General features: G+C 39.6%; 1 protein-coding gene across 1 annotated transcript; it reads left to right on the plus strand.

The window, feature by feature from the left end:
- Positions 1-1,366: 1,366 nt before the first annotated feature.
- Positions 1,367-16,248, plus strand: SLC27A2 (solute carrier family 27 member 2). The gene is made up of 10 exons (XM_074599839.1): positions 1,367-1,844; positions 4,079-4,288; positions 5,037-5,195; positions 5,703-5,827; positions 9,529-9,723; positions 10,058-10,148; positions 11,770-11,968; positions 12,579-12,676; positions 14,697-14,827; positions 15,909-16,248. The coding sequence occupies exons 1-10, from the start codon at positions 1,367-1,369 to the stop codon at positions 16,083-16,085; spliced, it is 1,863 nt and encodes a 620-aa protein (XP_074455940.1). The 3' UTR covers positions 16,086-16,248.
- Positions 16,249-16,403: the final 155 nt, after the last annotated feature.

Raw genomic sequence — 16,403 nt, forward strand, 5'->3', positions numbered from 1 at the left:
ACTTGCAATCAACCAGGTCCAATTTCAGCTGCAGAAGCTGCCTGGGAGGTCTGACCACAGCTAAACTCTGCTCCCTCTCGCCCTGCTTGAACATCCAGCACTCGCGTTGCATTAGAGCTAGCCACAGCGCACCAAGCAGCAAAGTGAATTTTTCTAGCAGGGGAAACAAAGTCTGCAGCGAAGAAAAAAGTTTCCTGGCAGATCGATGACCGGAATCAACTCACCTTGTGGCGAGAATATCAGATTTGACATAAAAGGGGAGCAGAAAATTGTGAAAAAGAGGGCAGGAAACTGTCCTCCTGGTGGCACTTAGAAAAATAATGAAAAATAAGTTAAAAAAAAAAAAGAAGAAAGAAAAATCAGTCCTTACTCACAGTAGTGGCTGCTTAAACTTCACAAAGAAAAGCACTGGGTCGCTAGGTCCAGTCAGAAGAGTGAAATTCCTGGATTTTGCTTCAGGGTTGTCTGAGCAACTAATGTGTCTTTTAGCCTTGGACAAGAGCAAGACAGAGAGACTGAGACTGTAAATTCCTTTTGTGCATCTAGAATACTAATAAATGTGGGATTTTTTAATTAAAAAAAAAAAAGTCACACCTCAAATTTTCAGTTGGCTCAGCCATTATTTATGTATTAGACTATTTACCACCAGTAAGGAGTAGCACCAGGGCTGGCAGAAGAGGAGGGTAGGAACATGTTCCCCAGGGCAGCTCACCACTTAATCTGCCAAGGAGCCTCATCCTAAATTCCTCCCGGTGTGAACCTTGCCTAGGCTTGGCTGCCTTTGCCACTGGCCGACTACAGCTTCAAAAGGGGCAGGTGGCTCCTATCCCACGCAGGGTGTATTCAGCCTCTGAGAGAGGCACTGGTCCCGATCATAGTGAACGATGCTAACCTTCCTCCTCCAATCTGCGTGTCTCTTCCGACGCGGGACGCCGCAAGGCTGCGACTCCACCTGGGCACGCACCGCCTGCCGCGCTCCCATCCCCTACAGCGGCCATGAGGCAGGCCCTCTAATTGCGGCGGGGGGTGATGGCCGTCAAGTTAGACAGCGCTGCCGGGGGAAGGTGCGACTGCGAGGGTCAGCCAGCACCTGAGGCGGCCGCGGCCTAGGCGGGGCTCGCGGCCAGGGGCTGCGAGGAGGCGGGTGCGGCCGTTGGTCCTCCCCCGTCCCTCACGGGGCGCGAGGCGCGGCCGTTGGTCCTCCCCCGTCCCTCACGGGGCGCGAGGCGCGGCCGTTGGTCCCCACCGTCCCTCACCGGGCGCGAGGCGCGGCGGTTAGTCGTTCCGCCGTTCCCCGGCGCGAGGCGCGGCCGTTGTGCCCGAGCGTGCGGTGCGCGGCGGCGGCGGGACGGCACGGGACGGCGGCATGCTGCCTGCTCTGTGCACCGTGCTGGCGGGGCTGCTGCTGCTGCCGCTGCTGCTGCGCCGTACCTGGCCCTACTTCTTCCAGGACCTACGCTTCGCCCTCACAATGGCGCGGGTAGCCGTGAGGGCGCGGAGAGCCGGTGCCCGCCGCCCCGCCAGCACCCTACTAGACGTCTTGGGGCGGCGGGCGCGGCGGACTCCGCACAAGCCGCTGCTGCTCTTCGGGGCCGAGGTCTGCACCTACGAGCAGGTGGAGCGGCGGAGCTGCCAGGCGGCGCGGGCGCTGCGCGACGCGGCGGGGCTGCGGGCGGGCGGCTGCCTGGCCCTCTTCATGGGCAACCGGCCGGCCTACGTCTGGGTCTGGCTGGGCTGCGCCAGGCTGGGCTGCGCCGTGGCTTGCCTCAACTCCAACATCAGGGCCGCCTCCTTGCTGCGCTCCTTCCAGAGCAGCGCGGCCACCGTGCTGTTGGCGGCCCCAGGTGAGGAAAGCACCGGCCGCGGCTGGCAGGGAGAGGAGCGGGACCGCGGGGGGCTTCTCGGCTGCCTCCCCGCCGTGAGGGGGCTCCTCGCCGGGCCGGTCGGTGGGCTGAGGTGGCAGGGAGGCCTTTCTGTCCCTTGGGACTCCCCGGTGGCGGGCTGGAGCAGAGGGACGCTTTATTCTGGTTGTATCCCATCCTCTAAACTTGGGGATCTGAGAAGTTGCTTCAAACCAGATGAAAGGAAAAAGCGTCCAAATAATTTGCACCATGTTTTCAGCTCATGTGCAAGACGTGGGCATTGAGCTCTGATACCTTGTTAGCTATTTTATAAGGGTAACAAAGACATAGAAATAAAATAGCCCTCGATCATAAACAACATAATGAATTCACAGTTATGTTTGCACAAATGTCCAAATTACAAATAAACAAGGTAATGCAGCATTCTCTTGCTGCAGCTGGACAGCGACTTAGACACATGAAGGTGGTTGCAGTCTATATAATATAAAGCTTTTGTCGGGTTTCAGTTCAAAGAAAAAGGCATGAACCCATGTAGGCAAACCATATTCCTTTTCTATGGGAGAGAGACTATGACATGTTAGTATGTTTTCAAAGGAGAGCTGCGTTCTGTCCATATAGAGCAGAGACCTTATTTCATGCCCATCCTTTATATATATTGGCATGTGTATGCATACATACAGTATGAATGAATGACCGTATGGGAAGTCAAAAGATACTCTTCATGTGCCTAGAGTTAACAAATTCTACATAAATACATACTCTGTCTCAGCTTAGATAGTTGAACTCACTCATCAGTTGTATGTAACTGAGGTATTTTGTATACCCCAAAACTTTAGGAGTTCACATTAAATTTTCTCCTTTTGTGATAAATTTCTGCCTCACTGAGAATAAATTCTGTGCAGTCGCTGAACTTTCAAAATTAATCAGTATTTGAATTACTAGCATATGTGGGAAAAGCTATTGTATAGGAAAAGTATTTTTCCTACTTCTATAACATACTAAAGAAGTCTTCAGCTCTAAGAAAAAAAAAGTAAAAGAAAAAAAGTGAGCACTATTCATACAAATTTACTATGTGCTTGACTCCACTAGTGATTGCTGGACATCAGGAGAGGAAAGAAGTCTATGTCTCTTCTGTTGGACCTTGGTTCTCTCTGTCCTTATTAAGTTTCATCCTTTATTATCTTGCTACTCCATGCAGAAGAAAATACTGTCTTATCAGATCTTACCATCATATGAGATCCTGTCTGTGTGATTGAACAGATAGGTTTCTGAAAAGAAGCATGCTGAATTCATTAATACAGTTTATATGTCATTACAGTTACTTATACCTACATTAAAATATGGATTTCAAAGTTTATTGGAGGGTTACTTATCTCAGTGAAAGTGCTGTTGAGGATTCATTTTAAATCCTGTGGATTATCTATTCAAGTAAAAGCGCCTATGAGTTGGAAGTCTTTTAGTCTGTATTCCTAAAGAAACAAGGTGCAAGCCGTCGCATCAGCTGTTTGGTCACCTTCACTTGAATCCATTATCCAGCTTCTTAAGGGACTAAAAGTCTTGGGGACAACTACGTTCTTTCCAACTTGGTTGAAACTGGCAGTGGGTAGAGAAGAGAGACCTGCATTGCTGCTTCAATTAGAGTAATGCAGATGTGACTTGATCATGCAGGGAATTAGCCTACTCATTGCACATAACTGAAATCATGTCCAGGCTTCAGTAGTATCACTGGTTGCTGAGTCACTTTTCGTTCTGTTTTTCAGTCTTTCTTCCATTTCTGTTGGGACTTGAGAAAGATGAGTTTCATTGTTACACATAAAACATAGTGGTGATTTTAGCAGCTAACTTTGTGTGGGCACTTGCCAGGTGAGGCATTTCCCCACGGTAGAGGGAAGGTAGCAATGTGGAGCTGGTGATGCCAGGTGTACGCTCCCTCAGAGTCCCACAGGGCCTGTAGGCAAGGGGAAGAGTGGTTGGATTGCTGCTCTGTAATTCTGCTCCTGCTGCAGAAAATCAGATCAAATCAAATCACTCCCAGTTTTGTGGGGAGACACTGTTCCTCTGCAGTCTTTTTTGCTGGATTCTGAAGTGACTTGAGCATGAGTTTCTCCAGCAGCAGCTAAACATGAAAGCTGCTGAGCCAAAGTTGATGCACTGATAGTACAGGTCACAGAATAGTACAGAATTTTCTTGTAATACTTTTTTATCTCCTTTTTAAGAATTGAAGGAAGCTGTTGAAGAAATACTGCCAGTCTTGAAGAAAGAAAATGTTAAAGTTTATTACTTAAGCAAGACATCTGCTACAGAAGGAGTTGAGAGCTTTCTTGATAAAGTAGATGCTGCTTCAGATGAGCCTACTCCGTTGTCTTGGAGATCAGACACAACCTTTAAAACTCCTGCCATGTACATTTATACTTCTGGTACTACAGGTAACGTAAAGTCACAAAAACTATATGGAAGGCCACACATTCCCCCTGACATTGTGATTTTTTTAGTAAAGAAGAAGAATCTGTTACTTAACATTAATTCCTACTCTCATTCATTCCCCCTCAGGAAACTGAAAATTTGATATCTGGGGCTAGGCACTCCCCTGGAAGGGAGGAGGTATGAATTTGAATCCTTGTTAAGGGCTCTAACATCTGTGTTCTTACAGAATAGGCTAGCACTACCATCATTTTGTCTTCCAGTAATTTCAGCAAGTAATCTATTCAGCTGTATCTGATGGGAAACCAAGAAGACATTTCCTAGTATGAATTTCAGTTTCATCTAGGATGATTCAGAACTGCAGGAGATACCTAATTCCAGGAGGGATGCAAGACCAGAGATTAACTTCTGTTTTAGCATTCCCATTCCCTTTGCTCAGCATGTTAGATTGTTGAAATCCCGTTTCCTCAATATCCAGGTACTTGCTATTCCTAGTTAACGTAGTTTTGGAAATTTGGGCACTTAACAGGGGGTAATCACCTAGAAGTTACATGTGGGAAGACCTGTGCTCACTAAGGCTAAACTCCAGTGTGTTGCCTAGACAGAAGCTGCACACCTCCCTGAACTCTGGGACTATCACTTTGCATGAGGAAATGAGAGAAAATCTTTTCTTAAGCCCTTGTGAAACCAACTGGTCTTACTATGTTTACTGTTGAAGTGAAGTTACACACGTTTTTGCTTGACTTTAAATAGGTCTTCCCAAGGCTGCAGTGATTAGCCATGAACGCATAATGCTAGCTTGTGGTTTGTTTGATGCTGGCAGTGTTACCTCAGAAGATATTGTGTATACTGCTCTACCACTCTATCATAGCTCTGCCCTCCTCGTTGGGGTCCATGGATGTATCATGAAAGGTACCGTGCACTTGACTAGTATGAATGAATGTGTTCCTGTGCAGAATTCATGCACAGATATGATCACGGATATAGTAAGCCTTTCCTTAGCTACCAAACTTCGAGCTGAAATACTTAGTTATACAAGTCTCTTACCAGAAGTTCCGTAACTCAAGAGACGGTTTCATTTCTCTGTCATCTTCGTATGACTTGCACAGATCTTCACCCTGTACAAATTTTGTTTCATCACATGGACAAACAGGATATAGCCTATCCTACACGACAGCTATTTGCACAGTTTTAGTACAGAGTTTCATCTGCAATAATAGCCCTTAACTTCTTGATGAACAGAAACAGAGGTTAAACCAATTATTCAGCATGGATTGTATTTCAGCATGTTTTAGGGTAAAAGCTATATAACCCTAATTCTACAAGTTTTCTACAATGTTGTGCCAAGAAATTCTATACAGTCTTATGATATAATAAGAATTGTTCCTTCTGTTATTTGTTTTACTTTTTTGTACACAGGTGCAACTATTGTTCTGCGTGCCAGATTTTCAGCAACCCAGTTCTGGGATGATTGCAGGAAATATAACGTAACAGTGATACAGTATATTGGGGAAGTGCTTCGGTATCTATGCAATGTGCCACAGGTAATATTAACCGCCTTTCTTTTTTGGCTAATTAAATTACTGGGAATATTGATTATATTAGACTTAAAATCTAACTATAAGGGGAGGGGGGAAAAAAAACCAACCAAAACCTTCCCTAATGAGGTCTGTAATCTCATTGTATACTAACATGAACATTTTTCAAGGAGGAAACAAAAAAAACGGAGCTTGGAGCTTGAATTAATCATTCTTTTGAATAGTGGAACAATGGCAATCCATTAATTGACATTCCGTTAAAATGGATAGAGAAAACACTTACCTTATATGAGCACGCCAGCTGCAAAGCAAAAATGAGGATTTTTCTAGGAACCAGTTGAGCTGTGCCATTTCATGTTTGGGCAGTGTGAGTTTTGGGGGTTTTGTAGCTAAAATGTCCTAATCCAAGCTAGTAAGGTGATCCCCAGGTGAAAATGTTAGTGTGATTATTGAAAGAGTGACCCCTCTGAAGATATCCGTAATGTACTGTCCTCATAGGGTACCTATTCATAGGCACTTTCCTGCAATCATATTAGTTAATCCTGAATTTAAAAAATGTGTTTGCTCAAAATGACTTTCACAGAGCTAGGCCTAGTGAACAGCAATTAGAATTAAGTAAGAACAAAGGTGGTATCAATCAGTATCCCTAGCACCATTTGAAAACTATAAGCCAGAACAGAGAATCAGATCCACAGTTTCTTTGTAGTTTATGTATGTGTGCAAAATATCACATATACAGAGATGTCATTCTGATGTCAATTACAGAGATATGAAATAACTTCACTGAAAACCAGTAGAATTCCTCAGGAATTGGGTATCTAAGGAAGATTCTGCTGTGCTTTGTATTATTTCTTCATGAGTTATTAGCCCAAAATGAGCTGTTAATAAAATGAAATTTTATAATAATCAGAAGATTTAGCCTCTGGATTAGGCCAGCAGTCTTCAACAAAAATTGTGAGTGAAGGAGATTTAAACTGAGTGAAAGAAACTGGGCACTTGAAACATATAATTAAGAGTGGTGATAAGTTATACGTCAGTCTTGCAGTTCATGGAAAATCACAATTAGCAAAACACTCATAAGTAGCCAATTCTCAACTGGTATAAATAAAAGAAGAAAAGTGAAAAAACTAGATTATCTTCTTTCATGCAGAATGTTTTTTTAGGAAAATAAGATTAAAGAATGAGATAATATACTAATTTTTAACAGAGTATTGTTTCTTGATAGCATGCATGCATACACAAATATAACTGAGTCATAGGGCATATGCTGTGAATTCCTAAATTCAACCAGTATCTCAAAGACATACAGTTGCCAGCCAAGTATAGATTAGTTCCCAAATAGGGTGAGTTTGGTAATGTTAGCCACAAAGAGATACTTAGGTTAACCCTTAAAGTGACCTGTTAATCTAAAACAACAGATTTGTAAAAAAAATTAGGAACACGAATGGCTGAACCTGAAGCCCACTGAATGATAGAGCTGAGTGGTATTTGAGGCTGTCCTACTGACTACTCATTATTTGTGGCTGCTTATCTACAAAGGTCAGGTTTTAAGAAATACACAGATAGCTTAGCTTTCATTATTTAATATAAGGATTTTTGTTTACTTCGTACGTAGAATTTAATACCAGTGGGGAAAACACTTTTACATAAGCAAGGTTTATAAGCTTAATATCTGACTCCATGTACTCAGATGCATGCTACTTTGAGTGCACAAGTCTCCCAGAAAGATGAGATTAACATTTGAAGAATGCAAGAACTTGACCAAATAGATATTATTACTTAAACTGTTGTGGTGCCAAAAGGGCTTGGCCTGTTACTGCAGATGTAACAGAGACACGGTCTTTTCCATGAGAAACTCACAGTATAAGCAAGATCCGCATTGATGTAGGGTGTCATCTGTCCTAACTAATGCCATTTAATTATTGAACTTCCTTATTGTGCTGGTAACTTTTATTTATGCTACCATTTCTTTGCTTTATATATCAACAGGAGAAAAAAACTCCATATGTCACAGTTTTCTTTCTGATTATATTTCCAGCTAATTTACGTAGTTATTTCAGAACAAGTGAATAGTCCAAGTATGATAAAAATCATCTTAAGGGTGAATCATTAAGTCCTTCCTTCCTCCTTTCATTAACTGTGACTAATTAATGGCTAAATAACAAGTTTTCTTTATCTGCCTAAGCAAATGATGAAGAAAGATTGAAAATACAAATTTAAGAACAAGAAAAGATGAGGGACAGTGTGTAGCCAAGCAGCATCCTGTCCCCAGTGAATCATTTCAAAATAAAGTGTGTAAACTCAGATGTATAAATGCCCAATCAACTAAAGTATCTCCCATGAGAGACTAAGGTATTGTGTACAGTACTGTAGAGGATCATCTACAACAAAGACTTTACAAAAAGCAAACAGCAAGTCATTTAGACACTATGCATAATTTCAGCAGATTTCATTGTTCTATTTTAAGATTGGTTCTGTGCTAACAGGTTAATGGCAGATCTCTCAATATCACAGACAAGACTATATATTAATGTATTTCTTCATTAGATTAGATTTAAACATCAATTTCTAGACCATTGTGCAGAAAAGCAATAATAATCCAGAAGTGGTGTGACTGAAATAAAAAAATAAAATTTAAGTTTTACAGTATTTAAAAATTTTGGACATTTTATTGTGGCATTTTTTGGTCTTTTTGGGGAATATGACACTATAAGACCAATACCTGTTTGTCTTAATGGCCAGATTTCTCTCTTGAATCCCTCCTTGAAAGAACGTTTTGCAATTCCAGTGTTCTGTGCCCATCTCTACTCCTACCATCTACTGCATTGCCCTCTGCATTGTATTTCCTGAAAGACACAGAGCCAACATACTTATTCTGCACGAATACTTGTTCTAATCTGTTGCTGATAGAATAGTCTTATTCTTTCAAAAAAGTATTCCAAGTTATGAAGCCAGTATGTATTTAAAAAGACTCTTCATGCCTTAAAATATTATTAAATTATGTAATAAACAGTTGGAGAAAAAGGCAGGAAGTGGGATGAAAGAGCTTTTCCATATTTTGCTAAAATTCTCTCAGGCTATTGTTACTTATTAGCACATTACGTATGTTTATGAATTACAAGTGTCTGACCCAGTTCAGTTGTTCCTAGTGTTGACGATAAATATAAGCATTTACGAGAAGGCATAAATCCTCACTATGTATTTATTACCTTATTGTGTAAACAGAAAGATCTAATAGCACTATTAAAAATTATATGAAGTGTAGTAATAGAATTTTTAGCAGGCTCAATCCTGCATTTAAAATGGGAGAAGGAGTTTCCACCCAAACACCATTTTAAATTCTGCAAATGTTTTGCTGAATTCAGGGTAAATTACACTCTTCTGCAGATAGTGACCACAAGGCTTACAAACAAAATAGTTTAACGTGGTGCCTGAGTTTCATTCTGGCTTTGTGTAGAATTATTTGTTCCTGTCTTCATCCAAATCAAGTTAACTACTAACTACAGTTAGATACATAACCTAACTTGCCCAGTAATTTCTTTTTTTTTTTCATATCATAATAATGAGCTTAATGGTACTGATGTTTGCACACATTTTGCGTCAGAATATGCTCAATACTTTTAAACTAAAGTTTCCTTAAGCGTTTTCCAGAAGCAGAAGCTTTCACTCAGCCAAAATGTAAATTCATGACTGTTTCTTCTTTCTAGAGAAACAATGATCGGGATCACAAAGTCAGACTTGCCATAGGAAATGGAATAAGGGCTGATGTTTGGAGGGAATTTATCCGAAGATTTGGAAATATTAATATTTTGGAGTTTTATGCATCAACTGAAGGAAACATTTCTTTTGTTAATTACACTGGAAAAATTGGTGCAGTGGGAAGAGTAAATTGCCTGCAGAAGGTAAGAATAACAACAAAATCTGACATTTTGTCCTTCTTGGTGAAGTTTGGTATATTGCTGAGGGCATATACTAGGCTGCTTGTATGACAAGTTGCGAAGAACCCAGAGCCCAGTTATGAACTTCTCCCTAAGTAAAGTGTATAGCTGCCCATGCTACATATCACAGATATCTCTTGCTAGTTCAGGCAAAAGGACATTTAGACTTGGCACGTCCAGTTGAAATGTAATGAATTTGGCTCCTGTTGAACAGAAAGCTGACTATGTAGTATAATTCTGACAATATTTTTCAAGATTGAATATTCATGTGTGTATACATTTTGCAAATTTTCACTAGAAAATCTTACGCTATGAACTGATTAAATATGACGTAGAGAAAGATGAACCAGTCCGAGATGAAAATGGATACTGCATAAGAGTTCCCAAAGGTAAAAACTTAACTCCTTCAAAAAAATTCAAAAAAAGGTATTTACTTCTTAAAATCACATCTCTTTGCATCGCTTCTACCTGGAAAGATACTAAGAATTGCCATTGAGTAAGGCAGGTTTTTAAATACAAGTTAGAAAATATGTAACAAATCACATGCCGTTGTAATACAGCATAACAGAAAGGTAAAGTACAGCGGGAAACGCAGGATCTGTATACTTAGATTTTAATAACTTTTATGATTTTAATAATGGACAGACTAACATTTTTGAGTACAGATCTTGACTTCCAGCAGGAGCTATTTAGCTCTTCTCAGAATTTGTACTTAACATGCCACTAAAGAAACATTTGCAAAACAGAAAGCAGTTCTGTTTTCCAGCAGTAGCTGAAACTTTTTGCCATTGGCAATAGAGAAAGCACACATGAAATACTTACTTTATAATATATCTTAATATCAGTTTTCATAGGAGGGATTTATATATTGGCATAGGCAAATCTCTGTTTAAACCAGATACTTGTGGTACTTCCTAATTTTGTTGCATTCTGTTACCTGTGTAGTCGTTACTGTGAGCGAGTCCAGAAATGTTCACCTTCTCTCTACATAAGGGAACAGGTGGATGGGTTATCAACTGTGTTAAATTCTCACTGCTGAGGAATATACCAGTTATGTTAAGTGTCTGTCCCATAGGCATGCTCTTTCCTATGCCAGCTCTCCCTATGCAGTCTCTTGAGTTTGGATGAGGAGGGATGTGCACGCATATATTCCAGATTTACATAAATGCACCCAATGTTTAAGTTGCTGAACTGGAGAGATGTGGAAAATATCCGCAATGTAAGAGAGAAACCCATGAAGAAGTGTGAAATTGCAAGCCTGATGGGGACAGACTGTAATTTATTTTGTATAGAGATAAAATTCACTCCAGTGTGTAACACCCATGCAAAGCTCTATATAATGTGGGGTTGAGTTTCAGTTTACATAAACATACAGGTGCTCCTGCTCTCTTCATAAATTACTCCACCTCTAGCACATCAAAGAAATAAAGAACATATTAAGCAGCCTTTTGGTCTATTTTACATTCAAAGTAAGCAAGCTGAACTCCAATATTTGGTTCCTAAATCCAGCTGAATCTTTTGGTTGAGGGGCGAGGGTGGCCCATGCCGCTGAGTTACATGGAAGTAGCCTATACCAATGGTCACCCCCTAAAAACATGCCTGGTGCCATGTATAAGTTTCCTTTGTAGCCTACTGAGTCAGGTGTTTTAAACTCAGGTGTTTTTAACACCTACTGAGTCAGGTGTTTTAAACTGAGGTTTATGAAGCTGTCTAGAGAAACTGGGCAACTATTTTCTACTTACCAGACAAGACCTCAGAGATTCTGTTCTGCTGCATTGAAATAATCAGGAGATAAATTAAAAATAATCTTCTGGCATTTTTGAAGGGCTAGTGAATCGAGAGGGCAAGGTGAAACTCAATCTGTACCTCCAAAACTGATTTTAAAAGATGATGATTATGAAAAAATTCTCAAATAACTAGCAGCTGCAAACTTCACTGATGCAATAAAAATCAGTTATTTTGTGGCAATTTACACTGTGCATTTTAAAAAAATGTTTTTCCTCTTCATAGGTAAACCTGGACTACTGATCTGCAAAATCACCCAATATGCACCATTTAGTGGCTATGCAGGAGCAAAACAGCAAACAGAGAAGAAGCAATTAAGAGATGTATTCCAAAAAGGGGATTTATATTTTAATAGTGGCGACCTTTTAGTGATTGACAATGATAACTTCATTTATTTCCATGATCGAACTGGAGACACGTTCCGGTTAGTTTATTTATTTAAATTCTTGTCACAAGAGAAAATTCTGACTCATTCGCAAGTTTGAGTTTATATCCAGTATTTCCTACTGACTGATGAAGAGGAATTTCTCTGACTTTGGTCAGAAAAAGAAAGGACTGAGTCACCTCCACTGTTGTATTTTATCAGTTGTGTTCCTAGTTACATACAGAGCCTACAAGAGGTTCAGTTTAGGGTGAAGAATGAGTGCTATTTTGAATAGTCAGAAGCCTGTCATTCATAGAACAGAACCATTGTGGTTTCACATTCACTATACTTCTAAAACTCAGCATAGAACATAGGATGAAATCTAAGGTAAGTAATGTTTGGGAGTTTTGTTTGTTTAGAGCCATTTTAAGCATGATTAAACTAAGCGTGTTAAATTCTTCTGAGATTTGAATAAACTGGAATGCATTGTTGAATTTTGCGGCATGTTTTTGTCTACTTTTGAGAACATGTTCCTTGTTCTAGCGCAAAAGAGCTTTCTGATCTCAAGCTCAGTGCTCAGCCGATTGTAAAGTCAGATATTAAAACGCTGGAGATTACTATATGTAATGCACATAGAAATCATGACTTCTATTGACTGCTTATTTTCCAGGTGGAAAGGAGAAAACGTTTCTACAACAGAAGTTGCAGATGTTTTAGGACTGATTGACTGCATTGAAGAAGTTATTGTATATGGAGTATCTGTTCCAGGTATGAGTGAAATACTTGAAGTATTTCAACAAAAGAATTTTTTAAAACATGAACAAGATACCAATATACTGAACTGCAGAGTATAGGAACACCAGCTTATTTTTTGTAAGCTACATTCGATACATTCCATCATTTCAATGTATACAATATTAATTAGCTAAAAAAACCTAGCCAAAGCTTATATTAACATAGTATGCCAAGAATACTAACAGGAGAATGGAAGAACATTTGAGATTAAGTATCTTGGATATAAACATCGTTGTTTTCACAGGAATATAGCCCTGAAATTACTGTAGAGTGGGACAAACAAAATAGACTTGAATTTCTACAAGAACAAACATCACTTAGGAAATTGATTCCTCCCTTTTTCACCTTTCTTCAACAATCTGAAGGAATGCAAGAAGTTCTGATGGGTTTACTGCCTTTTTTCTACTCCTCAAAAATCTTTGAACCTTTATAAACTCTTTAAGTGCTTATAGCAGCTTTTTTTTTTTTTTTTTTTTTTTTCCCTCAAATTTGAGACGCACTGCAGCTAAAGGCAGATTCCCAGGTATATTGGAAGATAAAAGAGGGAACAGATACAGCTTTACGCTACTTTCTTGCCTCCTGTATTTTGGAGGTACCTTCCTGTCCATGTTTTTCACTTACCCAAAATCCACAGGACACCCATCTAGCCCCTCACTACATTTGCCTTGCAATGGACAGTTAGAATGGAACCCATTCTTAGAGTTAATATAGGGATCTGAAATCAAACAAACAAGGTTAGATTTGATTGAAATCCCAGGTACTGCGTTGCGCAAGTGGTTTGAATGAGGTGGCATAATACATTGCATGCCCTTAGAGTAGTCTGAGGAGGAGGAGGAATTTTGGAGCCCCTGTTAACTAAGTTAGCAGATATTAATAGGTATAACAGATTAATTATTAATTCATTAACAAGTATCACACTTTTCCAGAAAGGCTTCCAGACTATGGTATATCATAACATGGGTCACATCAATGACAATTTAGTATTTTGGAATTGAAAGGCGTGTTAGAGATGCCACTCTTCCTACATCCACCATTTCCTTCCACCATTTATTCATCATGTGAGAGATTCTATTAATGTTACGATCCGCTCGCTATTTCCTCTACTAAAAGTGGAAGCCATGAGAATAGAAATGCCCAGTGTTTCTGAGGCTAGAGTAACAAGGCTATTTATAAACCAAGATGAGATATTAGAATAGTGAATTTAATTGAAATAAATAAAGTCTTTATTAATCATGTATGTCTCTGCTACACCTATTGATTTAAGTAGAGAGCTTGTGCTCTACTTTTCTTCAAGCATTAGATGCTACACAATTCTGGGAAAGCATTCATACGGTTCTAATGTAAAACTTCATATAAGAATATTACTTATTTCTTCCTACTTTACCTGTAACCCCAGAAAGCAGAAGGAACACTAAAAGAATTGTGTTTAAATTGTGCCCTGTCCCTCAGCCACAAGAGGAGGGAAGAAGCCCTCTCAGTATGTAAAGCAAGTAAAAAATCTGAAGTACTTGGATTTTTACAGTGCTTAATTAATAATTCTTATGGTAATAAATAATGGTAAACTGGGTCTTACTCCTTTTTGTCTTCTTTCTGCATGGATGAGATTGTCGGCACAGTGAGTACAAGCAGATTTACCATGATTTATTGTAAAGTAAATTAACCCACACAGTTAAATGCTGCTGCAGGTGGACTTCTGCCTCAGAGCACCAAGACCTGATTTTCCAAAGTCTTTCCAACAACGTTCAAAAGGAGAATGATTTTCAAAATATCTGCCATCTATAATTCTGGTGCCAGGCTTCCAAAAGAGTTTGGCATCTAGCATGCTGAAGCCTTAAGCAAATCTAATCACTTGCATCTCTAAAGGAAAACACAGTTAGCGTGTTTTCTAACGTGGCTTAGAAGGAAGGGTTCACTTAAAGGGCAGGGGAGAGGGTTAGCCTGAACTTGAAAGTTAAATATGAGCTACCCTTATTTGCTGTCCTTATTTCTTCAGGTTATGAAGGCAGAACAGGAATGGCATGTATTCGACTAAAGGAAAACTGGGAATTTAACGGAGAAAGTACTTACAGACATGTTAGCACTCACCTTCCGAACTACGCAAGACCTCGTTTTATAAGGATTAAGGTAAAGCAGTGTTCCTACATAGCTTTTGTGTGTCCATCTGGATTGTATTTTCTCATTTCTATGAGGACTATGGACTTTCTAGTTATACTAACAATTCCCCAAAAGGCTTCTTTTGTCTCTCACTTGCTTTTGTCACTTACCAATATGAAAGTAGAACTGCACCCAGATGTTTTTTTCAGGCTGAACTCAACCAGGTTGCATGAGCAGCCACAGTATACCTCACACATTTTATAATGTAAAATCAGGAAGATCTCTTAGTAGAAAGTACATTTCTTGTTGGATTCCTTCAGCACAGTAACGCAGCTGTGTTCCTAGCTCTAGTGCAGCTCCATCTACAGACTGTTCTATGCAAAATAAAGATCCCCACACAAATAAAAGCTTGCAAGAGAAGCCTTACATTTTTTTCCTACAAGTTAAATAAATAGCCAAATTCTAAACTGAATTTTAACTTGAATTAGGAAAATGTTGCAAGAATGTCACTGTCACCGTACTTCTGAAGTTATTTATTTAAAATAAATGTTGCTCCTCTGAGAAAGGTTGTATATTCACTGAGATGATTCAAGAGGACTAAAGCAGAGATCTCAGCACGTCTAATTATTTAATCAATCTTTAAACTTTTGAGTTCTACAAACAAAACAGTTGACCAGTCAAGGTAGTGGTATGTCTTGCCATCCCATGTGAAGTACAGAGTCTTGCCCCGTGTCCAACTAGCATTTTCTTTGCTCTTCTTTTCTGTGAAAAAAATCTGTTGTTTTTTGATCTCAGAACATAATTAAATACATTTCTGGATAAAACCCTTCATTCTCTCTGACTAAAAGCTGAAAACTAGTGTTTTCCTGCCTCATTTAAATAGAATGCTAAGGTAAGCCTTTCACTAGTGTTTCTGTGTTCCCAGCATGTTCCACAGTCCAGTTATTATCTGATGAATGCAGATAGTTTAGACCTTTATTAGCAAGGCTTTGACTTCTGTGCTGTATGGGTTTTCTTTGAATGATTCCCTTTGAATTGAGGAAATCTAATCATCTAATTCCCACGATTATATGCTGACATTGATAAGTAGAGATGCAATTTTGTTTTCTAGAGTGCCATTGAACTTACAGCAACTTTTAAGTACCGTAAAGTACAACTAGTGGAGGAGGGTTTCAATCCAGCAGTCATCAAAGATCGCCTGTATTTCCTGGATGACAAAGAAAACCTGTATGTACAAATGACACAGGACATGTATAACTCAGTAAAAAACCACATCTTCAAATTATGAGCATGTAAAAAAAAGTAAATCCGTGTTTTATAATATTTAGTTTTTAAAGCATCTATTATTCTAACCTTGTCAGGAAATTCTATTTATTAATATTAGCAAATATCAGTATCTGAAATAAATTGTGAATGTGAGATTGTTTTAATAAAGCAGAACTTCAGCTCTACTTGTATCTTAGCCTGACTTCTCTCCTTCATACTTTGAATCTTACCTACCTTCCTACTGCGTATGGATCTATTGTTAATGCTGTGAATGTTAATATTGGGCACCTAAGCATGTGAAAGTGGACACAATACAAGACATCTTTATGCAAATGCATTT

The sequence above is a fragment of the Larus michahellis genome, chromosome 9 (assembly GCF_964199755.1).
Source record: "Larus michahellis chromosome 9, bLarMic1.1, whole genome shotgun sequence".
In the NCBI taxonomy this organism is placed as follows: Eukaryota; Metazoa; Chordata; class Aves; order Charadriiformes; family Laridae; genus Larus; species Larus michahellis.

Coding starts and splice junctions, on each gene's coding strand:
- SLC27A2 (XM_074599839.1), top strand. CDS start 1,367: ATGCTGCCTGCTCTGTGCACCGTGCTGGCGGGGCTGCTGCTGCTGCCG. Junction 9,724..10,057: donor GAGTAAATTGCCTGCAGAAG/GTAAGAATAACA, acceptor AATTTTCACTAG/AAAATCTTACGCTATGAACT. Junction 14,828..15,908: donor CTCGTTTTATAAGGATTAAG/GTAAAGCAGTGT, acceptor TTTGTTTTCTAG/AGTGCCATTGAACTTACAGC.